The 27,700-nt window shown below is 46.7% G+C and overlaps 1 protein-coding gene across 6 annotated transcripts in view; it reads left to right on the top strand.

Annotated features, from left to right (window-relative positions):
• The first annotated feature begins 2,733 nt into the window (after positions 1–2,733).
• Positions 2,734–27,700, top strand: part of LOC111852271 (serine/threonine-protein kinase tousled-like 1-B) — a 28,668-nt gene continuing 3,701 nt past the window's right edge. The window contains exons 1-18 of one of the 6 annotated variants that reach the window (XM_023827964.2): positions 2,734–2,985; positions 3,155–3,244; positions 17,323–17,444; positions 17,695–17,766; positions 21,231–21,269; positions 22,125–22,200; positions 22,305–22,348; positions 22,885–22,980; positions 23,519–23,605; positions 23,691–23,783; positions 24,125–24,235; positions 24,589–24,725; positions 25,053–25,241; positions 25,334–25,400; positions 25,610–25,707; positions 26,238–26,319; positions 26,407–26,498; positions 27,116–27,205. In XM_023827964.2, coding sequence (XP_023683732.1) covers positions 17,328–17,444; positions 17,695–17,766; positions 21,231–21,269; positions 22,125–22,200; positions 22,305–22,348; positions 22,885–22,980; positions 23,519–23,605; positions 23,691–23,783; positions 24,125–24,235; positions 24,589–24,725; positions 25,053–25,241; positions 25,334–25,400; positions 25,610–25,707; positions 26,238–26,319; positions 26,407–26,498; positions 27,116–27,205 — 1,490 coding nt within the window. In that variant the 5' untranslated portion in view covers positions 2,734–2,985; positions 3,155–3,244; positions 17,323–17,327. Of the gene's footprint in view, positions 2,986–3,111; positions 3,245–3,280; positions 3,669–3,730; positions 4,387–17,322; positions 17,445–17,694; positions 17,767–21,230; positions 21,270–22,124; positions 22,201–22,304; positions 22,349–22,884; positions 22,981–23,518; positions 23,606–23,690; positions 23,784–24,124; positions 24,236–24,588; positions 24,726–25,052; positions 25,242–25,333; positions 25,401–25,609; positions 25,708–26,237; positions 26,320–26,406; positions 26,499–27,115; positions 27,206–27,700 lie in introns of those variants that run through there. The other 5 variants (XM_023827965.2, XM_023827961.2, XM_023827962.2 and 2 more) reach the window with 5 other exon arrangements.

Consider the following 27,700-nt stretch of genomic DNA (forward strand, 5'->3'; position numbering starts at 1 on the left):
AGCCAGGTAGGATAGAAAACCTACTGGATAGTAACTCTCTGGGACCGGAGTCGAAGACCCCTGGTTTAGACTGATAGACTAAACCATGTTATTGAAAGCATGGGGAGAACATGGAAACACCACACAAAATGGACAGAAATCAAACTTTCAAACTAAGTCTTTAGCCTTTGCATTGAAGAAATCCTACAAAAAACAGTATGGGATTTAAAATTCAGGTACCAACTGTACATTTACAGCTAACGAAGACAATATAGGCTTATTCTATTGAGTCTACAACTGAAGGGTTGTGCTACATGTCAAATGCCCAAGACAAACATTATCCATATACCTTCTGGATGTTCTTGACAACGTATCAACTTATGAGGTTTGTCCAACTGTTCAGTTCAGTCATTCCAACTCACTGCCTGTCGTGAAGTTACTGGGTGTGACAGCTGAACCAGTGAGTACAGTGACTTGGGTAAATATGTATGTGAAAGACCTAATTTGACCCAGGTGTTATATGAGGAGTGCAATAAATAGGTGCTCTATTAACCAAATCTGGGGGGAGGAGCGCAAAGGAACCTGGGAAATTCGAAGGCCCATTGCTCATCCAATAGTACACAACCTTTGTCTTCTATCATGTTGTAGTCAAGCACTAAAAAGTGTCTACAACGGAAAGACAGCAAACTTATTTTGGTAGTTTAGAGAAAGCAGTAAATACATGAAACCCATAATTCCAAAGTAGGTCATGTATTTTTAAAAGATTTGGGCTAAATGCCATAGAATGAAGCACCTGTCATGTCAGCACCTTGAGTGCATATGGCCATAGTTATAGGAGTAGGATGCTGCTTGTTGATTCATGAAGCTGATGTGGAGAAACGCAGAGATGTTTGGGACCAGCTGTAAATGGAAATAGTCTCTGGGCACCACATGTGATTAGCAGCTCTGTGGCCAAGGAAAACCAATATCTGCTTTTACAGTTTCCTCAAGATTTTCACTTAGCTTGAAGTGACATAATAATCCCCAAAATGTCTTTTTAATTCCAGTGCGACATTTTATTGTGATTGTTGAACACTGTTGTAACCTTTCTGAAAGGGTAAAATCACATATTTTGGGGGGCTCTTTCACTTGTAATTGGATGTGTGTCACTTCAGCAAACGTCAGCTCTGAATTTATTGAATTATGAAATTCTGTGACATTCAACGAAATTCTGCTCATTTATGAAACATGAAAGACTCGGTCATTTTTGCAAAATTGCCAGTGTAATCTTCGAAAAATATCTGCCACTAATCACTGCTAAACAATGCAAATAAAATGTAAAATATTACCTTGGATACCAAATGTGAAAATTTAATTTATTCATATTTAAAATGAAGTATGTTTTTCACATGTGTGCCTAAAATAATGAAGTAGAATTTCAGATAACAAAAATACTCTAACACCAAGGTTTAATGTAAAATAATTTTTCTTGATTCATCTCCTCAATTAATACAATTATGTGTGATTTTCATAGTTCTTAAACGGTATTTAAATATCAACATGACCTTTACGATGAACTGTTTCAATATAGTAATTATAACAAAGTGACCTATAATGACACACAAAATGAACGCATCAGTTATAATGTAATTCAGTTTAACTACAATATCTGTAATGTATTTTAATTCGTAATAAAATTCTGTATCGTACGTGTAACCTGTTTGAACTCAAATTCTCAATTCAGTTCAGAACTGACACGCAACCCTGTTATAAGCAAACACGACCAAGAATTTATTTGGTTTGAAAACGTCTTAACTGAAGGACAGTGTAAATCTTTATAAGGTTGTGAACCATTTATATAGCTTGCAACTGAAAGATAAAGGCGGGATTAGCTATTGCGTCCGTCCTAGAGTCAAGTATTTGAGGGAAGGACATAGGAATAGTAGTGAGGATGCATTGTTTTAAGGATAATCGCTCATGTAAATATTATACCTGCAATTGTCTTAAAGAAAATTTTAGAGCTACCAGAATAATTGATGCCCTCCACATTTTATAGTGATTTTTTACAGCTTGTTTTAGTTGACTTTATGCTAACAGATGTATACGTAGTGGACAGCTTCCAACAGTGTTTTATGCAGACAGATATACAGTAGGACACTGAAATTATATAACAATAATGTAACGTATGCGAATATATGCCGACGACAATATCGGAAGAGGATGGGAAACACTAGTAGACTTATTATTATAAAATATACATGCATGTTGTTCTATATATATTTACATTTAACTTCCACAAAGAAACTTTATATACGCATGCACACATGGTTAACAGATGGTCATGTAGTTTTACAAGTTAGGCAATAGTTTTTATAGGGGAAAACTAAAAAAACGGAAATTGAACGGGATAGTAAGACCTAACACAGTCCTTGGTTCTCTGAGATTCGAGTGCATTAACTTTTCCAACGATAAATAACAGAATCCTCGCTGGATTTTACCCTACAACCTACAGCGTATAAATCAAAGCATTTCAAAAGCTTTGATCCAAGCATTATGAATATATGACAGTCGTGCTAAGTAACACAAGCTGATACGTACGTGTGATAGATGTAACGTATACGTGTGTACTATTCATTTAGTAGGCTAATCTTTGTTGACGCTGGCAGGGGTTAAGGTTACGTCATATATAACGACCAAAATGAATTATGGGTAGAATAAAACGGAGTCAGTTCTTCCCCATGTGTATATTTTTGGAAATCGAGCTGCATAGTTGAAAAAAATAAATGTATATACCAAAGCAATTGTGTACTGATAGTAATTGAATACAATAACTGTAATTAATTTTATTAATATAACTTTGGGAAAATATCGGCCAAAGTAATTCTTTCTATCAATATTTATATTTTGTCTGAGATTTTTATGTAGGTTGTTTTTAAACCTTATGTTGGACAGTGTCCATCAGGTGTTTTTAACGACATTTCTTATTCTGCCTCTTCAGTCCCACTTCATAAGCTAGACGCGAATTTGGTGAGAATGAGGAATCTCAAAATCAGTTTTTCATTGCATTTCAATTCTGCTTGAAAAGGCACCGCAGGCGAGCCCCGCACACGCCATGCCACTCCGGAGCACGACATTTTCGGGGCGGTTTTGTCTTTCTTTTTAATTGTTATTTATTTGTTTCTGTCTTTGCCGTCAGTGGCGTTTTTCGGCCGAGCGACGCGTGACGCTGGTGGCGAAGGGATCCGCTGACGGGCTGCTCCGAGACGCACTGCAGAGGAGTGGAGAGGTATGTGTCAAAAACATAATAAGATTACATATTAATATTAGCTATTATGGGATGCATTCCGTTTGTTGCGTCCGTGGTACCGGCGATGCGATCGCGGGGGATCATCGAAGTTTCTTCTACCATTGATGCGTGCGCCTGTTTCCTCTTTCGTCCTTAAAAAAAAAAAAAAAAAAAAAAAAAGTAGCTTGATGAGTGTCCAAAGTAACAGTGGAAGTGGTGGAAGTTTGGAGGGGACGCCATCTTGGTCCCAGGTCTCCGCGTCCCCAGCACCGGGTTTGCTTTCTCAGCAGCATCCCGCAGCGCCGGTGAAGGCCAAGGAAGGTATCAGGAGAATTTTGTTGCTCTTTTATGCCGCTTTTTTTTTCCAGGGTGGAGAGTTTGTCGGGAAATCGCAGCCCCCGGTTACGCCGAGGCCATGGACAAGGTAGCTTTGCTCGCTTACTGTACTACAGTGCAGCCAGTCAGTAGGTGTCTGCTCATTATGGAGCCACCAAGACTGAAGCTCAAGAGGCCGTGCGAGGAGGGAAAAAAACGCCTGGCCGTGTTTATTTGCACGTCGGCGGGCTCGGGTGCGAGAATCGGGGCTGTCCGATTCGGGTGGGGGGGTCTATTCCAGCATTAGATAGCAGCATCAGTTCGCGAAACCGGCTCGAAAATATTAGTGCATTCCCATTTTTAATGCTCGCTAAAGATGTGCGAAGATAAACAGGGTCGGATCCTTTGACATTATGGAGGACCTCTGGATTTTGTTTTGGGAGAGTTTTTTCATCTTTTCCGTGGATCGATTTAGCGGTGCCACCGGAGCTGCTCTTATTAGTCGGATAACCAAGTAATAAATTGCACATCGAGCGAGTTGATCGAGTCCAGCGACACGGCGTTTTGTGAGCCAGCGTACATGGCAACTAGCAACTTCCTCGGCTTTTTGGCATCATGTCGAGGATGGAATATTTTCATTGCAGTAGGATGAGTAAAGTATGCCGTACACTGAGCACATAGGACTGCTCGTCTGCGCGACTACAAACAAGGGCAACGGGCTGAGATGTTTTTAAATGTAATTTTCTTGTTCCACAGTTTAACAAGTCGAGTAATATCTGCGAAGTGATCTGAATGTTGGATATTGCCAGCGAAGGTCTTTCATTAGGGTGGGTCATTAATGTCGGCTTCGATGCTTTTTTTGCAGCGTTGGCTTAAACACTTTTGTAACTAATTTAGTCTACCTTTAGGGAAATACTTTTTTGTTGCTAAAATGGTGGCGCGACATAAAACCGGTGTATTGCTGTCCGTGTCAATGTTAAGTAGTTATACAGAGTTTGCATCTGGCGTTTTGAATGTCAGCTGCTCAACCCGGTTAATATCATTTCAAGTGATTCTGCTAATTTTTTTTCCCCAAGTGTATTTTAAACCGCATTTCCATATACCTGAAATATGTTGGTAGAGAAACGTGCAGTCTGATAGTAAAGCTAAGGGAGAGGACATGTATGTTGGGAGTACACGGAACACGACATCGTTGCGTCATTGTGCCGCGTGACGTCATAGCCGCGACACGGGGTTCACCAACAAAGGCGAGGGCACGTGGTCCTTGTGCACCTGGCGCACGGCATTGTTGCGTCATTGACGTTTTGCGTTCTGTTACCACATCCTGTATGCTTGGAACCACTTGCAACAGAAGTTGTGAATGGCTACTGACATGTTTAACGGAGGTGCCTTATGAAAGAGCTTCTGGATGGAGTCCAGCAACTGCAATAAAAACAAGTCTGTGTTGTATGAAGGGGGAAACATTAACAGACGCTGTCTGGTTCTGTGTATTTGTGTATTTTCCCGGTTGTCAGTGTTCAACAGAAGCATTTGCAAGTGTGTGACATCTATTTTTCTGATTGCAGTTGCAACTTGGCAATTGCAGCAGAATTCGGTAAAATACTTTGCAAGTGCATTTAAGTGCAAGCACAGTTTCCTCTTTGGCATTTAAAGAAAAGCTGTGTGCTCTTTTCTTTGTAGGTCATGGAGGACACACTGATGTTTTGAGCAAAAGGGGGGGGGGGGGAAATCAACGTGGGCTATACAGTGGTGTGATGAGAGAGATCTGGGGGGGGAGATGAGGGAGGGCATTTACATTCACAGTGCCGAGACTCACTGCCGCTAAGAAGCATAGCAAGCTGCATGCTAGTACTGAGACTCCTTGCTTCTAAGGAGCATAGTGCATTGCTTGCCAATGCTGAGACTCCTAAACTTTAAGAATCATGGTAGAGCTAAGTCTTCTCAATTGTAAAAGCTTAAATTGCTACAATGTAGTGCTGATGCTTCTTTTCAGTCACTTCAGTTGTGTGATTGTTTGCTCTTTTTATGTACATTTATATTGAAATAATCCTCCTCATCAGCAACATTAAGATATTTACCGTCCAGAATACTGATTTGTCTGGCTGTCACGTTCACATTGTGGGAATGTTTCAGATTTTTTTTGCATAAATCCATTTTACATAACTTCATTCAGTACAGGGTCATCTGGAGCCTATCCCAAGATGCACAGGGTGCAAGGGGAGGGGGACACTCTGTATGGCATGAGAGCCCATTACTAGGCAGGCGCTCACACACTACGGGTGATCTAGAGATGCTAATTTGCCTAGCCGCGCATTTTTGGATGGCCAGAGGAAATCAGGGTACGCAGAGGAGGCCGCTATGAGCACAAGGGAACACATGAGCGTAAGTGGACAGACCTGCGTTTCAAAGATCGCTTCTTCGTGTTTGTTTTTTTTGAGTCTCTTCCTGCCATTTTCTGTGTGCGTCTTCCCGAGCACAGACGCAATTGCCTGTTGTCCTGTGGTCATCCGCTTGACTAGCCTGGCAGTGTCAGAAAATGTCTGAGTGGGCAGTGAATGCTAGGAGATGGCACCGATGCGCAGACCTGATTTAGGCCTTGTCTGATTGTCTGGATGCTTCTCTCTGTTTTAGCAGAGACCTTTAAGGGCTTCAGGAGGGTCTTCTAAGGAATTTAAATTTTTCAGCGTGGGTGGTAATAGTATTATTTATTAGATGACATGTTATTCATCAAGGGCTAATTGAATCTCCTTTCACGGGAACATCGTCAGTGCTTGTGCCAAACGCACATGCGGCGAATGCCCTTATGGAGTGCGAGGATAGAGAATTGGACTCGTGACCGGTCCGTCTGCTGGTACCTTACCGGTGTGTTTGCTGAATTGATTCAGGGCAGCCACCTTGTTTAGAGGTATTACCGTAGATGCCAGCTGTTTGGACCCAAGCCATTATTGCGTATTAGACTTTTCTATGTGTTGGTCTGCTGGGTTCATGTGGTTGGTTTTAGAGCTGGGATTTGAAGGTAATACCAGTCCTTTTTTTTGTTTTTAATTAGTATTATTTTTGGATTTTGGGGGTGGCAATTAACCTGAGCGTAATAATTGTGTTTACCACATGGTAAGACCTGTGTGGTCAGAATGTTGGGTGTTTTAGTGTTGTTTATGTTTATTAAATATAAAAATAACAAGGTTTATGGTGATTGTTATTACCGTGAATCATTCGTGTAATGACGGACAGGCAGTCATTTTAAGTGTTGAGGCATTATTTGAGCATTTTTTTTTTTAGCTAGGCTGATCTTTGACACTTTTAGGTGATTCTTGTATGTTTTTGTTTGTTTTGCTATGATTGATTTTAATCTGGACCCTTTGTCATGGTGTTCCCACCCACGTTGCTGTTAGGGCAAAGTTCAGGCTATTTTTGAAACGCAAACAGGCTTGGCCGTCATAGCACGGTGCTCCTTTAAAGGGATCCTTTCTGTGCTTGGACACTTCAGGAATACAGCTGTAAATGCTAAACTGGTCACTGTCGCCGCACCGAGGAAATACTGTCAAAAAAAACAACCGGCCGTGACTTCTGGAGGAAATCGATCCTCGTCACAAAGACGCTACGGACGGCACCTGATTTGCCTCCGACCGGCTGCTGGGATGGGATGGGATGGGGGTTCAGTCCCAGTCCCGCAGTGAGGTATGTGTTTGCACAAGAGCAACGTTCACAGTAATGTGTGTGCCTCACGCTCGGGGTCCTCGTCGACGTGAAAGGAACGGTCCGCTTGTCCTCGTTCCCAGACCCATTTAAAACCTGGTGCTGGAGATTTAATGCCAGGGTGGTGTAAAAATATACCTGGGAATTTAGTGAATATTGGCCACCACTACCCACCTTCCCCCCTCCACTTAGAATTTTCAGGTTACCTCAGGAAAGACTAAACACGTTTCTGTAATTTCTGTAACATTATCTTTGAATAAGCTTCTGTTTGCCGTTGGTTTTGGGGGCTGGGTGGTTAGAATTCGGATAGAGGCACCATTGCTGTGCGTGACAGATGCAGACGGGTGACGTGCGTGTCACACGCTGTGTGACCTCAGCGCAGGTGCCGACCGTCAGCGCATCCAGGTCAACCCGGGGGCCGCCTCACTGCGCGAGGAGTTCATAAAGATGGGCCCCCTTTCCCTTTGCTTGGCATGACTGGAATCAGATAAGGACCCTCCCCCCACCCACTGCGCTGTCGCTGGGGGTGTTATTTGGGCGAGGAGGGGGGTGAATGTGTGAATGGTGTCTTTTCACAGGGCAGGAATATTGGTAGATTTTGTGCATTTTGCAAAGTTTTGGGTCATTTCATTTGACTTTTTTTTCTCAACTTAAAAAGTCAGTGTGACGATACACTAAGAATCATACTTTTGTTTAATGCACTGTTCACTGAGACGTTTGTTTATATAAAAAATGGGATTCAAGGTTTATCCTTTATATCCTAGTCAGGCTTTTTTTACCCTTGCAATAGCTGCTTTTAATGACTAAATCAGCACCGTTTGTTCATTAGGTTTAGAATTTTCCTTTGTGAGAACAGAACTTCGGGACGGTGAGGGCAGTGTCATACAGGGTCCGGCCAGCCAGCAGTGCAGTGGGGCGAAAAGTAAAGTACAAGTACGGTACAAGTGAAAAGTAAAGATGTAATTTCGCTTAGGAACTGTGGATGTGAGAGACGGAGAACGGAAATCAAAGGGCCCTTTGCTGTACAGGTCTAAGGCTGGAGAAATGGGACCTAAAACTCTAAGTTATTTAATCTGCTTTCAGGAACAATGGCAGGTAAAGGGTATTATCGTTTATAGTCGTGGTCACCTCACTTTCCCTCGGAACATGCCCTGGCCCCACCCCCTCTCCTCAAACCACCCCCCCCCCCGCCCCCGAACAAACAGGTGGCACAACAGGGCTTAACAAACCGTAAAGAAATGTATTCTCCCGGCACCCGGACGATCCTCCCCGGCTTATCTTGAAGCTGGTCCATGATTGGCTGACGTGGTTGCAGTGGACCTCATCCGCCGCCAGCTCCTTTACACTAAGCCTCTGCTGCGAAATGAGACCTTTGATTAGCCCCGCAGGCTGAATCTGTCGCTCGGCATGTCGAATAATTGTGATCCCCCCCGAAGAATTTTTTTTTCTTAGATAGGAGCATTTCAGGGATGGAAGAAACGTAGTGAAGAGTCACATTAGAAAGATCCAGGTTAGGTTGTTTTCGTTTGTAAAACGAAAGGTTGTTTCTATCTTGCTTTTTTTTTTCCTGCATATGACATACAGAATGTTTCGATAGCTCATGCATCGTAACGCGTCACAGCCAGTGCAGAGCTGCGAGTTCTTTGCTAGCGTTCACGCCGTTGCACAACTGTTACACTCGGAGACTGCGTGAACCTCGTATGGAGGACGAAACCCGTAAGCCCGCCCCTCTGGAGGTGTGAGACCACAGCATCACGTCTGTATTATAATGATAATGATCGTGAAAGACCCCAAAAATCGTAATGCAAATCCAGTCTGGCAGTTCAGACAGAATACAAGTAGTGTATTTTAAGAACAGTGGAGAGGATGACAGTATGTGTGTTTGGCCGCACAGTTCCATGTTTGTCCATGTAGTGTCTGCTGTGAGATCCCTGTTGCGAGTTTAGTATAGCGGCATATGGGCTCTCCATGACTCCACCACTTTGCAGGTCACGTGATGCCTTTTCTTGATAGCGTTTCACTGACTGGTCTAAGGTAGGAATACATGAATCGCACTGGCTTCCTGTTTTCTGGGAAAGGCTCCAGCCCCATGCAACCCTGACCAGGAGATGCAGGTAGAAGATGGATGTATGGATTTATAAACTGAATGTTCGTATAGCTACTTTATGCCTCGAGTGTTAGGATGCCCTGTGCCCCGCCCTTTGTGTCATGTGACTCTGTGCTCCGCCCACCCTGCCGTTTTTTGCAATCACCACAATGCAGCATGTACTGTAAAATGTCGGGGTTTATTTGTAATGCACTTTCTTTTAAATCTGAGATAGAATTAATACTTTTATATAATTTAGTTGCTTTTGTGCTGGATTAATAGTTTAATGCACCCAATGGGACTGCTGAACTAAAGTCGCAAGATAAAGTCACCAGATTTGCTGAGATGAGGCTGTTTTCACTAAGATATCAAACTGCACAAATGTTCTTTGCAGGGGTGTTATGACGAGAAATATGGGTGCATAGATTTTAACTGTGCAACTGAGTCACCACCCAGCGGGTAGTTCAGAAATATTTTGTTTTTTTTTTTATTAGATTCAAAGTAAAATGCTGTGGATCCACGGTGGTAACTACTTGAGCAAATAAGAGAGTACAGGCAGAGTACTTAGCAATGCGCTTCGTGGAGAGCTTAGCTGTGGATGGTGAATTCAAATTAGGTTTATATTGCAGTAGATGTACTAGTAACTAGCATTCAGAGTATGATCAGGAATATGTCATCTCTGACATCACTTCTGAAGATATGACCTCTACTTTTTATTATGTTATAATTGCAAGTTGATTTAATGTTTTTCTTCAAAAAACGGCATCTAGTGACCTGACATCTGTTCTTAACCGCTGTCTGTCATCCGACTTCCACTCTTCCCTTTCCATCCATCCTCAACAACAGTATTTCCAGGCAGACGTAGTAGTGTGTATTGAGTGGAGGACATGATTCTGTTTCTGGTTCCTCATATACAAAAAAAACTTTTGTTCATTGTTTTGGTGCCGGTGGTGGCGCAAGGTATCCAGTTAAACACACAATTATGACAGAAGTACAGAAAGCTATAGAATTAAAGTAAAATGTAGCTGAAAATAGACATAAAAATGTGCAAATAGTAACTGAACATGTGTATATATAAAAGCAACCAGGTATAGGGTACATGCAGAGAAGCTCATGAAATCAGTAATGAAACTCCTACCTTGAGTGATTAGATATGAAAAAGTGTGCTTCGCTTGGGGAGAGTGTGTCGGGAAATTTAAAGCCCCCACCTGACTAGATCAGCGTCTAATTGGTTTGAAGGAGGTGACCCATGAGAACAGAGGTCGAATAAGCTCCACAAGCAGGACTGATGCCAAATTCGAACCCGTAACTCCATATTGAATCTAGTTCATGTTTTTCAGTGGAAGCGGCGTATGCCGAACCCCGTCTCAGAGTCTGATCGCTAGAAGAGCATCTTTGGGATTTTGTATATTGTCCTCAGGATCCTAAGAACGCTAAGGATCCAGTGGTTCTGTATGAGAGCGGCAGACAAGGACAAAAACAGCAACAGCAGCAGAACAGGTTTCCAGCAATTGTCTGCGCCTAGATCATTGCTTGACCTGACATTTCAAATTCTGCCGTTGACCTCATTACTGCTCAACCAATCAAAATGGCGTTGATCTCGGTCCGAAGGCAGCCACCAGAATGCCTGTGTTCCACCCCGCCCCCATTTTAAGATTGTCCCTTAACCCCCCCTCGCCCCACCATGAGATGATGCATGATCATTTGCAGGGAATTGTGTTCTGCTCAATATTAGCAATGCAATCAGTGACTGTGAGGCAAATTGTTATAGGTGGTGAAGTCAAAATATGTTTGATTTAAGGAAACACCGAAAAGGGTCTAAATGTCAAATTTGGTTCTACACCTACGCTTGGGGGTATTAAAGTTCATTAATGCAGTAAACTATTTGCTTTGAGGTAATTCCAGTTAAGTGTCTTCAAGGTGTGGAGGGACTGGTTATGTGGTGTACTTCAACACATTAATAACGGATAGGTGGGGGTTGTGATGATGTGGTGTACTGGTTAAGAGTGTGGGCCGATTACTAGTGGGTTATCGGGTCAAGTCAGAGGGGCTTTAACCTAAATCAGTCCTGTAAAATATCCAGCTGCATTACTAGCCTTCTATAATGTGCATTTGCCCACAGCATATGCCAATGGTGTAATGTTAGGAAGAGGTGTATAGCCCTTGGAGCTACGTGGTCTGGCTGATTTAACGAGTCCTGCTTTTCCTGAGGCTCCTGTTTTTGCTGCAGATGTTCTGAAGCATCGCAGCTACCTCAGTCCTGGGCTACATGCTGTTAAGAGGAAGGCAACCCGTCGTCAAGGAACCACATCTGTTCCTGAAGACACATGTGCCAATTATGCTGGACAACCTGCACTTGGCATCGCCATTTTACTTATTTACTTTCTTGGCGAACGAAGCAAAAAAAAAAAAACGTCTTTAGGACTTAATGGCCATGTTGATATATTTTTTTAAGGAATTTGGCTTATAAGATTAATTAATTGGCATATGAAGGCAGGAAACACCCTGGATTGCATGCCAGTTCATTGTATGGCTCACACGCACACTGTAAGGCCGCCTCTGCTGCATGTTTATGGACTGTGGGAGGAAACGTGCATGAAAACAGGGAGAACATGCAGAATGCGCAGGAAACTACTGCAGAAGCCTGGAGGTGAAACGCCTTTACCCCCTGAGTCAGCGTGCTACCTTTATGCGCTTAATCCGGGCGCAATAAAAGCCATTGAGCTTAGCTGTGACTGATTCATGCCATTCTTCTATTAGAAAGAAAATATCGAAAGGGATATTACAGCAATTGTTATAGATCTAATCTGTGAAGTTTGGAACACTCGGCTTTCTTAGTCCTCCTGGATGGCCAATCGAGTAATTTTCTGATTTTGGAACATTACTGCAAAAAATTCTGGCTGGGATTGAGTTGCAGCTGGGAGCAGTAGTGTTTTTAGGTAGACTCTGGGAATTGATCTTTTAATGAGCTTAGTGGAGAATGGTAACATTTAATACCACTTCTGATTCCAGCTGCCTTCAGTTGTCCAGTACGGATATGTTCATCTTTTTTTTTTTTTTTTCCCCATTTTGGTCAAGATGAATCACAAAGATGTTTATTACATCAGTTCCTGTGTTGAATTATGGGAAAACATGGCTGTTATAGCTTTATATCAGGATCCATCGGTGGTCCATTTTTATGTTGCATTTTGTGACTGGATAAACCATACGGCCATGTGGTCGAGTAGTTTGCACTCAATTCTTAAACATCTTTTTGGGGCATCATTTTTGTTAGTGAATCCCGTTAAGAGGAAGTGTGATCATGTATCACTGTGCACTGGAGAATTTTCCAGTGTGACCTGTGGTTGTCTTAGAAATGAGACTTTTGTGTGTGATTACAGTTTACAATTAAATGTTCTGTGCTTGTGTATTTATTTAATTTTCACTTGAAAAAATCTGTTTTCTGTAATGTGAAAAGCACTTACCTTCTGCTAGTAATTCTGTCAGGCTGGTTCTCTGCTTTTTCTTTTGGCTTGATTATTGCTCTGTTAATCTGGAGGCATTTGGGTGTTCTGCTATTGACATTTAGCATCCTTGGGTCTCTTTTACGCTCCTAGTTTCTGACTAATGGACAAAACAAATCCAGCTTAGTTCAGCCTAATTTCTGCTCAGCAAGACAATAGCATTAGCGGTGGCGTAACCAAGCTCCTTTTCTGCTAAGGTGGCATCTGTCCTTGGTGCCTAGGGGCCAATAAGCCATGATCTTTTGTCCCCATTGGGTATTTTATTCTTCACAGCTTGAACCTAAGCTTGTGCAGCCATCTTGCTGTCCGAGACTGGTGCTATGCTAATGCCCTCACACATCTTAAGTGCTCTGTCTGAGGGGAGAATCAGGCTACAAGCTAACGAGGACTTAATAAAGCCGTTCTGAAATTACATCTGGTTGCACACCATTGGGCACATTATGCAATTACAGTTGTATTTCGTTTTCTCCTCCCTTGTGTTATGGATGATTTGAATGTGTCCTAGGAGTCACTAGACATGCTGTGGTGTTTTGGCCTTTGAGGCTGATGGCCAGGGATACCTGGGTAATGTAGTTTCCTGGGAGTAGGAGGAGCATGCTGGGAAGGATTGTATGCTGAATGGGAGGGGCTATAGCTATAGGCACTGTGGATCAGGGAGCTTTGTGAGTGTGTTTCTGCCTGGAGCATCTGGGTGTAGGAAGTGTGCAGCGTTGCTTACAGAGTCACATTATTTAATAAGATTGTTATTGTCCTCCTTGCTTACTTGGATTTGATGCAATTGGCAGTAAACTTTCCCAGTAGCTCCCAATAGGTGGGGCACAGTAATCTTTGAGTGGGTTCACTAGGTTCAAGTATAAAAAGTGTTATTTTAATTTAAAGTCAAGATTTGTCCAGTGTATTATTTTTATTTCTGTATAACAGTGGCAGTCCTGGTTCAGGATTTAAATAATAATAAAGAATTTGCAGTGAATCTCTGTGTGAAATGAATCTATATCTGGATCTCCCTAATGGGGTTATTTTCTGAGCTCCAAGTCGAAGTGTTTGTTCTGCAATAAAGGAGAGCTCAGAAACCTGTTAAGCTCGACATTTCATTTAGTTATCATGCGTTAATGCGCTGCGGTATTTAAAATGAAATGGCCAGCTGCGGTGGCCCGCATTTCCGCGATGAGACACTCTGTGTAGTTTGGATGCAGTTTCTAAGTCCCCCATCCCGCATTTGGGAGGTTGCTAGGTAACGGGCTGCCGGCGAGTCGCTCAGCGAGTTGAGTTGTGTATGTGTCAGGAGTCGCCTGTCCTGGTGCCTTTTAATGTCTCTGACGGCGATGTGCCGCCCGCAGACAGCCGCCGTTAGCCGTCATTATTAACGGAATTTGTTTTACGTCTTGGGCAGCCCCTCCCGTGGCGTGACAAGCTCGCCGGTTTATTTTCCCCTCATTCGGTTGGTTTGGGTCCTGGAATCCCGGTTAAGCTGGGTCTATTTCCCACGGCATCCAGGTTCAGCATCTTCCAGAGCTGTAAGCTGGCCGGGGCTCTGACATTGAGAAGGTGACCTTCTTCAGGTCCAGCCCTGCATCCCTGACCTCTGCACTCTCGTGAGCAGCTGGAGTTTTGGTGCAGTGTCACTGTCACTGGCATCACTGCTCCAGTCCCCCCTGCATGCCTGCTGTTGCCTTGTCTGGTTGCTTAGGTGTCCAACTATATCACGGTCATGATGAGGTGCAGTCAGATCTTAGACAAGGTTTTAGTATTATTTTTGATTATTTGTACATTTTATTGAATGTAAAGCAAACTACTTGAAGATGTGACACTATAAGCTATTCTGGGATTTGAACCAGCAACCTTCTGCCATTTCTCTTTCGTCTACACCAGTTTGCATTGGAATCTTGTCTTCTGGCTGGTAATGATTGTCAGTAATCTGACTTGCCTGGTTCCCTGTGGCGGTCACAGCCGCCACGTTAATCAGAGTTAGCGTCGCTGCCTTTCAGCGGCTTTTGGGCCCTGTTCATGTCATGCTGGGGGTCATGTCATGCGGTCATGGCATCCGTTTAGTCGACTGATGGCATTTCTGCCACTGTCCTGGGCTCAGAGGCAATCCCACAGCCAAGCTATTTATACGCCAGCAATCGTGGTGTGATTTCATAAAGGAATGAAACCCTTCCTGCACTTGTCCTCCTTCACCCATCCCATCCTGTACTCATCCTTTATCTCTTCCTGTACTCATCTGTCACTCGTCCCTCCCTGTACTCATCCTTTATCTCTTCCTGTACTCATCTGTCACTCATCCCTCCCTGTACTCATCCTTTATCTCTTCCTGTACTCATCTGTCACTCATCCCTCCCTGTACTCATCCTTTATCTCTTCCTGTACTCATCTGTCACTCATCCCTCCCTGTACTCATCCTTTATCTCTTCCTGTACTCATCTGTCACTCATCCCTCCCTGTACTCATCCTTTATCTCTTCCTGTACTCATCTGTCACTCATCCCTCCCTGTACTCATCCTTTATCTCTTCCTGTACTCATCTGTCACTCATCCCTCCCTGTACTCATCCTTTATCTCTTCCTGTACTCATCTGTCACTCATCCCTCCCTGTACTCATCCTTTATCTCTTCCTGTACTCATCTGTCACTCATCCCTCCCTGTACTCATCCCTTATCTCTTCCTGTACTCATCTGTCACTCATCCCTCCCTGTACTCATCCCGTCACTCATCCCTCCCTGTACTCATCCCGTCACTCGTCCCTCCATGTACTCATCCCGTCACTCGTCCCTCCCTGTACTCATCCCGTCACTCGTCCCTCCCTGTACTCATCCCGTCACTCGTCCCTCCCTGTACTCATCCCGTCACTCGTCCCTCCCTGTACTCATCCCGTCACTCGTCCCTCCCTGTACTCATCCCGTCACTCGTCCCTCCCTGTACTCATCCCGTCACTCGTCCCTCCCTGTACTCATCCCGTCACTCGTCCCTCCCTGTGCTGGTCTCCCTTGTCACTCGTCCCTCCCTGTGCTGGTCTCCCTTGTCACTCGTCCCTCCCTGTGCTGGTCTCCCTTGTCACTCGTCCCTCCCTGTGCTGGTCTCCCTTGTCACTCGTCCCTCCCTGTGCTGGTCTCCCTTGTCACTCGTCCCTCCCTGTGCTGGTCTCCCTTGTCACTCGTCCCTCCCTGTGCTGGTCTCCCTTGTCACTCGTCCCTCCCTGTGCTGGTCTCCCTTGTCACTCGTCCCCTCGTCCTGTACTTCTCCCTCCCATCCCACCATGTTTGACTTCACTGATCTGTTTCTGCCGCTCTTACCATAATGATGTTGGCATCTTTGGTAGAATCGAATCGCTCGGTTCGTTGGGGGGGACCTCCATGGTTGTTTATTTCCTGCCCCGCTGTTCTTTGTGTGGAGCCGCGCATGCCTGTCAGAGGCTGGACCCCCCCTCCCCCCAGCCAGAGTCCTCCCCAGGAGACAGGCCCTTCTTGTTCCTTGCAAGTGTGCCTGCGGAGGTGAAGCAGCCATGTTGCTCAGCTAGCGGCCAGTGGCAGGGTGCGGGTGGGAAAGTTCTGCAGGATTCCCGTCTTCCTCAGTCCACCGGGGACTTCTCCCCTGTCGGATTTCACAGCACTGCAAGTGCATTCGTCAACATTTTGGGCAGGAGGTGTCTGGATCGCCATAGGAGGGGGAGGGTGGTTTTCATTTCTTCACCTTATTTACTCATTTTTTTTCCCGGCGCCCCTCCTGATTCTCCAGTCATTCTTACGCATGTGTATTCACTGAAGTGGTGCTGAGAGAAAAGTTTTAAAAAGATGCCCCCACCCCCCCTCTGCATATTGCCTCTTTGTCTGACACGACCTCCATTACCCTCCGGGGTGGAGCCAGTAGCTGGTGGGGGGCCCCCCGCTCTCTGGTCCCACACCTGCAGCCCCCTTAACTTTCCAAGCAGCCATGCAAAAGCTTAGCAGGTTGTTTTGTCTTGGTTGCATATACTTCTCTTAGTTCTAATTAATTTAGTAAGTCTTAACCCCCTCATTTATTAACTTTTACACTCCAGAGGGGGCGTGGCTAGTTTGGCTTCAGAGCAGTCTTGGAAGGATGTGTTAAGTTGATGCAGCACCCCCCATTCCCAAGAGTTTCTGATGAGCAGACACAAGCATGAACATGATTTGGCTGAAAGTACCAGTGAAATGCGCCCCCCCCCCCCCACCTTTTTACTCTGCATATTCATATTTGCACTGTGTACAGGGGCTGTCATTTATTAAATTTTTTCCATGTTAAGTGGTGTCTTGAAGACGGTAAATTTCAAAATGAATTTGCCCTTTGGTGTCGACACGAACAGACCGTACTAATGGCTGCCGTTCCCGTCGATGTTGCTGCTGGCGGCTGTGCACACTCGCATAGTCTGCCGAGAGTGCAGCGCCGCGGTCGTCCGCGGTCGCCGTGCGCGGTCTGAGCGCGACTCGCCGCGTCCTCACTGGCCCTCTATCTGCCCCCTTCCAGGTGCCATGGACGAACTGCAGAGCCTGGATCCCCGACGGCAGGAGCTGCTAGAGGCCCGTTTCATGGGGGCCGTCAGTGGCAGCACTGGAGGGAGCACCGGCAGCACCAGTGGGGGCGCTAAGGTGGCAAGGACAATCGACCGCCCCCCCCCCCCCCCTCCCAGACAGGGCATCAGACCTCAAATTCCTGGGAGGTGTTGGAGGAGGAGCACAGAGCAGATTTTAAAGCGAAACTGTTAATTCTTCAGTTCAGTGTAACATGTACTGAAACTGGAACTGAAATGTGCAAATGGCCGAGCTGGTACCTGAAACCTCAATCAACTGAAAAGCTGTTTTCACGGTCTCCATCTCACCACTGTGTTTCACTTTCTAGGGCTTGACAAACAATGAATGTTCCAACCACAGTTTTGGAAGCCTTGGATCGTCAAGCGACAAGGAATCGGAGGCAAGTCTTAATTATTCCTGTTTTAAAAATCGACCCCCCCGCCCCCAGTGATGGTTCTCCACGTATGGCATAGAAGTCGTGCCCAGATGGGGGGTGCTTTCTGACGGCTTGTGTCTCAGGCCTCGCTGTGTGCCTGAGCTCCTTCCCGCTGCTCTGAGCGGAAATGCAGACTGGAAATGCAGTCAGGTGACCTGCGAGGCCAATGAGTGAGGGAGGCTCGACGTGTGGTCGGTACTGTGGCGCCTCAGGTGGCTTATTGTTTAGGTCTGTGCCCCCCCCCCCCCCCCATCCACACTGCCAGACCTGATGGTGGAACAAATCACAGAGGAGGGTCTGGGCTTGTGTAGGTATGTCCCAGTGCCTGTCTCTGCTGTGTGTGTGTGTGTGTGTGTGTGTGTGTGTGTGTGGTTTCTCTGATTCTGTTTTGTGCATCTGAGTCTGCTGGTGGTGTCTCTGTCTGTGTTTGTCTGCTCTCTGTATGTCCCTCTGGTTTATGTGTGTCTCTGGCTATGTTCGCACTACTGTATTAACATATCTTTGCGGGAGTTTCCGAAAGAAAAGATCTGCCTCCGCAGTACTGTTATTACTAGTGTAAAAAAACAAACTTCAGCGTTCACACTGCTTGGTGTAAAAAATAAATGACGTAGCTGACGACAACACAAATAATTAGCTTTAGCATTTGTGTAATTGTACATATTGTATATAAGAGGAGTTGTTAATGTGTATATTTCTGACATTTTTCATTTGCACTTTTAACCAAAGCTTTTTATATGTTTTTTTTTTTTTGTTTGTTGTAGCTTGAGCGCATGTCTGTGCATTTTTTTTTGTCCAACCAAAATTTTTTGGTTATAGAAGCGAAGTATATATTTTGAATAATTTATTTTGACTTTGATTAGTAATAAAGTTCAGTTTTTATAAATGCTTGACTGTTGATTAATCTCACACACAGCCTTGTGTTTAAAGTAAATGCACGTATTTAGCAAAAGCGAATTATACTGTAGTGTCACAAACACAAAGTTGTACATAAAAGGAACCACCACAGCAATGGCACAGGGATCCAGAAATGTAGTCGCTACACGTCTCACTCTCTCCCACCCCCCCACCCCCCTCAGTTTCAGTGCACTCTTGCTCTAATGTTCAATGGCTGGTCGTCTTTATCATAAGCTGGAGCTGCACTTAAACGTGGCTCAGTCTCCTTTTGAGTTTCAAAATAGTTGTAAACAGCAAACAATGGAGACAAAACCCAAGTGAGCAAAACAACATTTACCATGTAGCGAAAGTCCTGTACATCGTCCATGCTCACATGTGGCTGGCTTCTGAGGGAAAAGGCAAAGCATTCTTCATTCCTGTGAAGAATAACCAATTTGGAGAAGAGAAAGGAAGCTATTCAGAAAAGGGTTCAAAGTCCAAACCAGTCGGAGCTCACTGATGTATGTGTAACAAAATTTACAAAAAGATTCGTTGTTAGACAGTGCCTATAGACGGAAGGCTAAATTGGAAGAATATTTTGCGGTACTAATCGAAAATGTATGAGTGCAGACATACGTGTGTCTGCTCTCTGTATGTCCCTCTGCCTTGTGTGTGTCTGCGTCAGTCTGCGCGTGTCTGCTCTCTGTATGTCCCTCTGCCTTGTGTGTGTCTGCGTCAGTCTGCGCGTGTCCGCTCTCTATGTCCCTCTGCTTTGTGTGTGTCTGCGTCAGTCTGCGCGTGTCTGCTCTCTATGTCCCTCTGCTTTGTGTGTGTCTGTGTCAGTCTGCGTGTGTCTGCTCTCTATGTCCCTCTGCTTTGTGCGTGTCTGCGTCAGTCTGCGTCAGTCTGCGTCAGTCTGCGCCAGTCTGCGCGTGTCCGCTCTCTGTATGTCCCTCTGCTTTGTGCGTGTCTGCGTCAGTCTGCGCGTGTCCGCTCTCTGTATGTCCCTCTGTCTTGTGTCTGTCTGCGTGTGTCTGCTCTCTGTGTCCCTCTGCTTTGTGCGTGAATGCGTCAGTCTGCGCGTGTCTGCTCTCTGTGTCCCTCTCCTTTGTGCGTGTCTGCGTCAGTCTGCGCGTGTCTGCTCTCTGTATGTCCCTCTGCTTTGTGCATGTCTGCGTCAGTCTGCGTGTGTCTGCTCTCTGTATGTCCCTCTTCTTTGTGCGTGTCTGCGTCAGTCTGCGCGTGTCTGCTCTCTGTGTCCCTCTGCTTTGTGCGTGTCTGCGTCAGTCTGCGCGTGTCTGCTCTCTGTGTCCCTCTCCTTTGTGCGTGTCTGCGTCAGTCTGCGCGTGTCTGCTCTCTGTATGTCCCTCTGCTTTGTGCGTGTCTGTGTCTGTCTGCGTGTGTCTGCTCTCTGTGTCCCTCTGCTTTGTGCGTGTCTGCGTCAGTCTGCGCGTGTCCGCTCTCTGTATGTCCCTCTGTCTTGTGTCTGTCTGCGTGTGTCTGCTCTCTGTGTCCCTCTGCTTTGTGCGTGTCTGCGTCAGTCTGCGCGTGTCTGCTCTCTGTGTCCCTCTCCTTTGTGCGTGTCTGCGTCAGTCTGCGCGTGTCTGCTCTCTGTATGTCCCTCTGCTTTGTGCATGTCTGCGTCAGTCTGCGTGTGTCTGCTCTCTGTATGTCCCTCTGCTTTGTGCGTGTCTGCGTCAGTCTGCGCGTGTCTGCTCTCTGTGTCCCTCTCCTTTGTGCGTGTCTGCGGCAGTCTGCGCGTGTCCGCTCTCTGTCTGTCCCTCTGTCTTGTGCGTGTCTGCGTCAGTCTGCGCGTGTCTGCTCTCTGTGTCCCTCTCCTTTGTGCATGTCTGCGTCAGTCTGCGCGTGTCCGCTCTCTGTGTCACCGTGCTGCACTCACACAGAAGGCCCACAGATGCTAATGACTAACAACGGGCCAGGCACCACCTGTCGGGGGGGGGGGGCATTCTGCGGGGCCTAGCTCCCGGGGGGGATACGCCATACTGAGGGGGGTGGGACTCATTTCGAGCTCTGCCCCTTGTGGTTGGCGGTTTGGAGGCTCTGCTGGTACTGTGGTTTGAGTGGGTATTTTGTTTGTTTATTATTATTATCATTATTATTTATTCATTATTGGTTAAATTAGCATATTCCGTGAAGCAGGACGAGAGACATTCATTGTATCGTAGAAGTCTTTTACTTGTGTGTTTTTCCCCACAAGGAAAACTGCTTTGTCACCGATAGGAAGCGATGTATCGCTGTGTTGCTTCTGACATCACAGAGAAACGCTGCTGATCTCATCGTCCGCTCATGGACACCGTGGCCCGTTACTATTGGCCCTCGTGAAATATCTCTCTTTCCTGACCGGCTCGCCCGGGAGTATAAAATGGCAGCTGTTTCTCTCTCCTGTACCGATCGGGTTCTAGGTGTAATACGGAATCTCTGCCGTTTTCGTTTGTGTCCCCTCCTCCCCCCACCTTTGCAACCGGCCCCCTTGGTACATAAATCACTGAAACCCGTTTTCCTCCTCTTTTTCCCATTTCCCCCCCCCCGAGCAGGGCTCCGACGTGAAGAGGGGCAGCTCTCCTGCATACTCGGTACGTATGACTACAGCGCTTCCATTGGCCGGCGCCGATCACGTGACCCTTTGACGTGCGGGTGAAGCAGCACGGCCGTCGCCTCCGAGGCCTGACACAAGCTCGCCTTTGTGTCCGCCAGATATTAAATTATTAATGGCCGAATCGAGAAATCATCACCATCTAGAAAAATCCGTCTGTGGAAATGCAGTCATCGCTCCCCCCCCTCACCCGAGTGTCAAAAACCAAGGACCATGAGTCACCTCCAGATGGCAGGGAAATAGAATGTGCCGGATCCGTGTCGGGAAGCGGGTCAGTGGCTGCCTGTAGCCGGGGGACTCCCTCTGCTCCGTGGCTGCCGCCTCCCGCAGTCTCCCCTGCGTGTGCTTGGCGTGATTTCCTCAACAAACTATTTGTATCCGTTTTATGAGCTGCGTGTTTGCCGTGCTTAGGAGTGATCCATGTGTTTGAGCGGGGGGGCTTTTTCTAGTGTACGTTGGTGCAGGCAGGAGCTTTACTGCTTGGTACTGTGAGTGTTGATCTTGGAACCACGAGAACTTACCCTGCTGAGGGTCACGGTCAGTCTGGAGCCTGGAGCCCGTCCCAGGAATCGGAGCGAGTGAGGCGGGGGACACCCTGGACGGGATGTCATGGAAATCCAGTTTATACATCTCGTGCATAACTTGGCGTCCGTTTCGGCTTTTGGCCGTAGGTGTGTTCTGGCTATGGGGTCCTGTCCGCCTCTGTTCTGCTTCACGCTCGCCGTTTATTTCCATCCGGCCTGCTCATCATTCACCTCGTCCGTGGCGTGTAAGTTCCATGTCTCAGCGATGGCCAGAACCTCCTTCAGGGAGATGTTATACTCTCATCTGACAGACCCCCGACAAGAAGCACTCCGAGTCGTCAAGAGGCAGGAAGCGGAAGGCAGAGGGTCAGTCTGAGTGCAGCCAAGGTGAGGTGCCCTCCAGCCCCCCCCCCCAGGGCCACAGCCTGGGCCGATGGACGTGCTATAGCTCAGCCTGCAATACTCACACACTCTCCGTCTCTCTCTTGCAGGGAAGTCCATCGTCCGAGGAACCAAAATTAGCGACTACTTTGATGTGAGTGACTTAGCGAAGGACGCTAACTCAGTGTTTCTCCCCCCCGGTCCACAGGGACCCCCTGGTGCTCCATGTGTTTGCTCCCTCCCAGCTCCTGGTAGGATTGCCTGGGGGGGGGCCGAGGACCTGTTTGAGAACCACTGCGCTAACCCAATAGGGGTGAATGTTAATAGATATACTGGTCACGCCGCAGCTGTTGGCCGAATGCGTTCATTGTGGTTACTGGCCAGGTACCCTGTAGGGTTTGCTTTTAATTCCACAGCCAGCAGGTTTAACCAAAAGGACTGCTGTGTATCTAGGGCTGTCAAGGCAAACACAATAAAAGACAAATACGAGGCATATTACTTCTCCTGTATGACGTGAGCATTTCCTGCGTGTTTGCAGCTTATTTCAGGTTTGGTTTTGTAGTTATTCTGCCGTTATTCTGCATCACTGTCCCCGGGTGCATTTGGACTCTTCTCGATGGGCCCAAAGACTGGCTCGCTCCGCACCGGAGACGGTGTCCAGCACGCCTCTTTATGGCGATCTTTTTCTAGTTCCAGGGGGGGAATGGATCCAGTCCTCTGAGGGGTGCACCTCCAGTCATCCGCTCGCCCCAGAACTCACATTCCCACTCTGCTCCGGGCTCCACGGTGAGTATTCCCAGGAATGACATATCTTCTCATCATCCAGGAATCTTTCGGAGGAATTTCCCCCCAGAATTATAGATGTATTCCTCCTTGTGTTTGCTGGCTGTTTGTTTTGTTTTAGTCCATAATAGCATTTGTCATTTAGTGACAGAATGTCGTTCTGTGCCAGAATGTGGTCAGTTCTCTATACAGTTCCCAGTTACCATTTCACTGTCATTGCAATGAGAGTCAATGGGACTGATGGGAAATAGGATTGGAAGCAGCAGGTTTGAGGTCTGGCACTTTGAATTACCCAGCGTGTTGATGATTTTAAAAGCTGAGCACATGGCAGCCCTGAAGATCATCCAAATTATATGCATTTAATTTTTTTTTTTTACTGGAAATCCTGAACCTATGAATGCACGAGAACATATATTTTTAAATAAACAGGCCTTTCAATATTTGGTGTGTTTGTAACAAGTATCTCACTGTAACCAGTGAAATGTGACCAAACGTTTTGTTTGACATGTTCCCCCCCCCCCCCCCTCGTTTGTTGGCACAGATGAGACAAAACAGTTCATCTCCTACTAGCCTGTCATTTGGGGACCACATGATCCATTCAAGGCAACTGTCATTCAAATGTGTTCAGGTAGGGTCTAATTTGTTTGTTGTTGTTTGTGTTTTATTAGTTTTGTTTGCAGACCTGACCCCAGGCGATTTTTGTTTCGATACAGACTGATCTTACTGTGCTCAAGCTGGCAGCCCTCGAAAGTAATAAGAACCTGGACCTTGAGAAGAAAGAAGGGAGAATAGATGATCTGCTCAGGGTGAGCGGGGGCACTAATTAGGCGGGAAGGGGGGCCTGCAGAGTCTCGGTGATCTTTCATGGAGGAGTAAGTGGCATCAGGGATCGACTAGTTAGGTCTGAATAAACATCCTTCACTTTAACAGGGAAGGTGTTTGCATTACTTAAAAAAGAGCAGACTGCTTTAGTATGATGAATAATTTGATCTGGGTGTATTCAGCAAACCCGAGGCACTCCGGGGTTTTTTTGGAAGATCGCTGCAGTTTTTAGGAAGCAGCGCACAGAGCGACGCCCACTTTACATGCTGAACGGCGTCACGTTTTCCTCCCAGCTGTTTCATTTAATCCTCGTCTCTTTCCACAGGCAAACTGTGATCTCAGGAGACAAATAGATGAACAGCAGAAGTTACTTGAGAAGTATAAAGAGCGATTAAATAAATGTATCACCATGAGCAAGAAGCTGCTTATCGAAAAGGTTGGTGCTTGTCTTTTTTTTTTTTTCCCCCGTCTTTTCCCCCCCTCATTCTGCGCTTTTTGTTGTAAATGTGAGAGTTACTCTCGCCTCCTGTCTGGAAAGCGGATAACTGCTGTATGTACAGCTGCCCTTGGCAACAGACAGACGATGGCAAGGAGGGACCTCGTAACTGTGAGAGGAGGCTTCTGTGTTTGTATTTAAAGTACAAATCCGGAACAGTTCCGGCTTGTTCTGTGGGGACGCCATTTTGAGCGAGCGGACCTTAAAATGCAAGCCATGGCCCCCGGGACAGGCACGGAGCGCCCCTTACAGGACGCAGGGGGCATGACGGCTGTCGCCTTTGTGGTCCTCAGAGCACGCAGGAGAAGCAGGCGTGCCGAGAGAAGAGCATGCAGGACCGGCTGCGGCTGGGTCACTTCACCACGGTGCGGCACGGCGCCTCCTTCACGGAGCAGTGGACTGACGGATTCGCCTTCCAGAATCTGGTCAAGTGAGTGTTTCCCTGCCACTCTGGAGATCTGGCACACAGGACAGAGCAGTGAGTTTTTATCCAAAGCGAAGTGCCCATGAGGATCAGAGAACAGGGTCAGACTGTGTCCCAGTTAGGCTTAATGGCCTCGCTCAAGGGCCCAACGGTGATATGATCAGTCTGCTGGCTGCGGGATTTGAACCCACAACCTTCCAGTCAATAACCTGCTGAGTTGCACAGCGCCCCGTCTCATTTCCTCACAGTGAAATATAGCACCTCTGCTGGATTACTTGACCCACCCTGTAATGTTATGGGTTGTACCCCCCCCCCCCCACCTACCCCACACAGACAGCAAGAGTGGATCAACCAGCAGAGGGAGGAGATCGAGAGGCAGAGGAAACTCCTGGCCAAGAGGAAGCCACCATCCGGCAGCAGCTCGCAAGCGCCGGCCTCCAGCTCCGAGCCCAAGCAGAGGAAAGCCAAGGCGGTGAACGGAGCCGAGAGCGACCCGTTCATCAAGCCCAGCCTGCCGCAGCTGTGAGCGTCTGCCTGGGTGTCGGCGGAAGGCGGTCGACGTTTCCATGCGACGGCTTGTTAAACCTTTATTTTTTCTTTCCCATGTATGAAAGGTTAAGTGTAGCGGAGTACCACGAGCAGGAAGAGATCTTCAAACTGCGACTGGGGCATCTTAAGAAGGTGAGTTGACTGTAAATGTTTGTGCGAGACGCGTCGTCTTGACAGATAATCTGGGCGGGGCTGCTGTAGGCATGCTCGCTGCAGTACTACCTCAGGTGTTGTTATTCTGTGCAAAACCTGTCAGCGGTACAGACAAACGTGAAGCTCACCCCCCAACCCCCCCCCCCCCCACCTTGCCCGATCTCTGTCGGGGTGCCAATCATTTATAGGAGGAAGCCGAGATCCAGGCTGAACTGGAGCGTCTTGAAAGAGTACGCAACCTTCACATCCGTGAGCTGAAGAGGATAAATAATGAGGACAGTTCACAGTGAGTCTGGGTCAGCCCTGGGGGGGGGGGGTCTGTCCATGGAGGGGGTCCGTGTTTTGGTCAGTTGGGTGCGGCCTCGGAAATCGGCATAAGGTCTTGCTGGAGTGCCCGCCCAATGGTGGTTGTAATAAATTGGTGTTGTGGTTGAACATCATTCAGAATGTGTGATGAGGCAGATCGTGTGCCAGACTTCAAGGGGATGAATACGATTTCGTTTGTTTGAATTTTATATGGGCACCTCAGCAGGGGATCTGATAAAGTTTGAAAACTCTCCTTTGTTACTGGTGGGGAAACTTTTCCGAAAGTGAATTTTATGCAGCTCATACAACTGCATCTGAAATTATTAAACAGGTTAAAGTTTAAATACATTTTCTTATACGGCCCTGAATAAGCGATGCGAACATGGTCTGGCAGTGTTGGGTGTTTTTGGACTCCGTCGGATTTGGCTTTTCGAGGTGAATTCGGATATTTTTTTAAGCAGAATTTTAAAACGCTTAAGTTTTTCGTTAACTGCTCCCATTCGTTTGAAGGTTCAAAGATCACCCGACTCTGAACGAGCGATATCTGCTGCTGCACCTGCTCGGACGGGGGGGCTTCAGCGAAGTTTATAAGGTGGGTAGATGCTGGGATGCTGAGTTTGGCTGCTGGTCCGGTAGCACTGGTTACGTTACGCTCAGTCTAACCATACGATATCCGCAGGCCTTCGACCTGTTTGAGCAGCGGTACACCGCGGTCAAGATCCACCAGCTCAACAAGAACTGGAGGGAGGAAAAGAAGGAGAACTACCACAAGTATGCTCCCCCTGCCCCCCCCCTTCCCAGCCGTGTGGGCGGCCGTTAGTTTGGCGTGGTTTGTTTAGCCCAAACCCGCCATGTTCCACCTCGGTTATTCTGGTAATTGTGATTTCCCTCCCTGTGCGCTCACCGCTGCCAGGAAGGGCTCTCTGTTGATGAGCTGAAATCGCCAGATGCACTCATAAAGTAAAATGTGCTTCCTCCATCATCCTGATCCCTGAACATCCATCCATCTTCCGTCTGTCCATCCATCCATCCATAACTGCTTATTTAGTTCAGATTTCAGTGTGCCAGGATCCAGGGGATCCCCTGGACTGGATGCCAGTCCATTACCAGTCACACGCACTCGCACATAAACACGGTATCATGCACTATGGGCGATTTAGAAATGCAGATTTGTCAAACCACATGCCTATGGGAGGAAGCCAACACAGATACACTGTAGAACTTCCACAACCAAAACATCCAGAATCCTGTTGATGTCAGGCCTCAATATTCCCCACCGACCCCTAAAAAGACTTTTCCTCTACTATCCTGCTGCTGCTGGGCAGATTTTCTGTAACGTGGCTCCTCCATCGTGCTGAAGCCTCTTTCTGTGATGTGTTTTCTTGCAGACATGCCTGTCGAGAGTACAGAATACACAAGCAGCTGGATCACCCTAGAATAGTGAAGCTGTACGACTATTTCTCTCTGGACACGGATACGTGAGTCATGGCCGATTTGTGTTTATTTTCTTGTTCAGTACCCAGAGGGAGTGCCATGTTCAGACACTGACTGACTGTCAAAGTGTGATACTTGGTTTTATTCTGACCAATCGCGAAGCGGTGTGGAGGGGGGTTGACCACGGCACCGTTCCAGGGGTATGGTGCAGTGGGCTTTAGGCAGGAAGGAAAGGAATAATGTGCGCAAAACACCAGCAGTGACAGGAGGGAAGAAGAGAAAACAATGCTGAGTCACCTTGTAACAACCTGCTCCCCCTAGTGTTTGGAGGATGAATTACAACAGATCTAGTAAAATAACGAGGAGTTTTGTTTGTCACAACCCATGACTGACATTTGCAGCTTGTAGAGCTTACTTTTTAGAGAATGCATATATCCTCATTTAATGGGGCCTACTATATCACCAGTGTGGAAGAGCTATTTGCTTAATGGGCTGGGTTTGTACACTGTCGTATATGTATCTTCTGTAGCGGGTTTTGA

The sequence above is a fragment of the Paramormyrops kingsleyae genome, chromosome 16 (assembly GCF_048594095.1).
Source record: "Paramormyrops kingsleyae isolate MSU_618 chromosome 16, PKINGS_0.4, whole genome shotgun sequence".
In the NCBI taxonomy this organism is placed as follows: domain Eukaryota; kingdom Metazoa; phylum Chordata; class Actinopteri; order Osteoglossiformes; family Mormyridae; genus Paramormyrops; species Paramormyrops kingsleyae.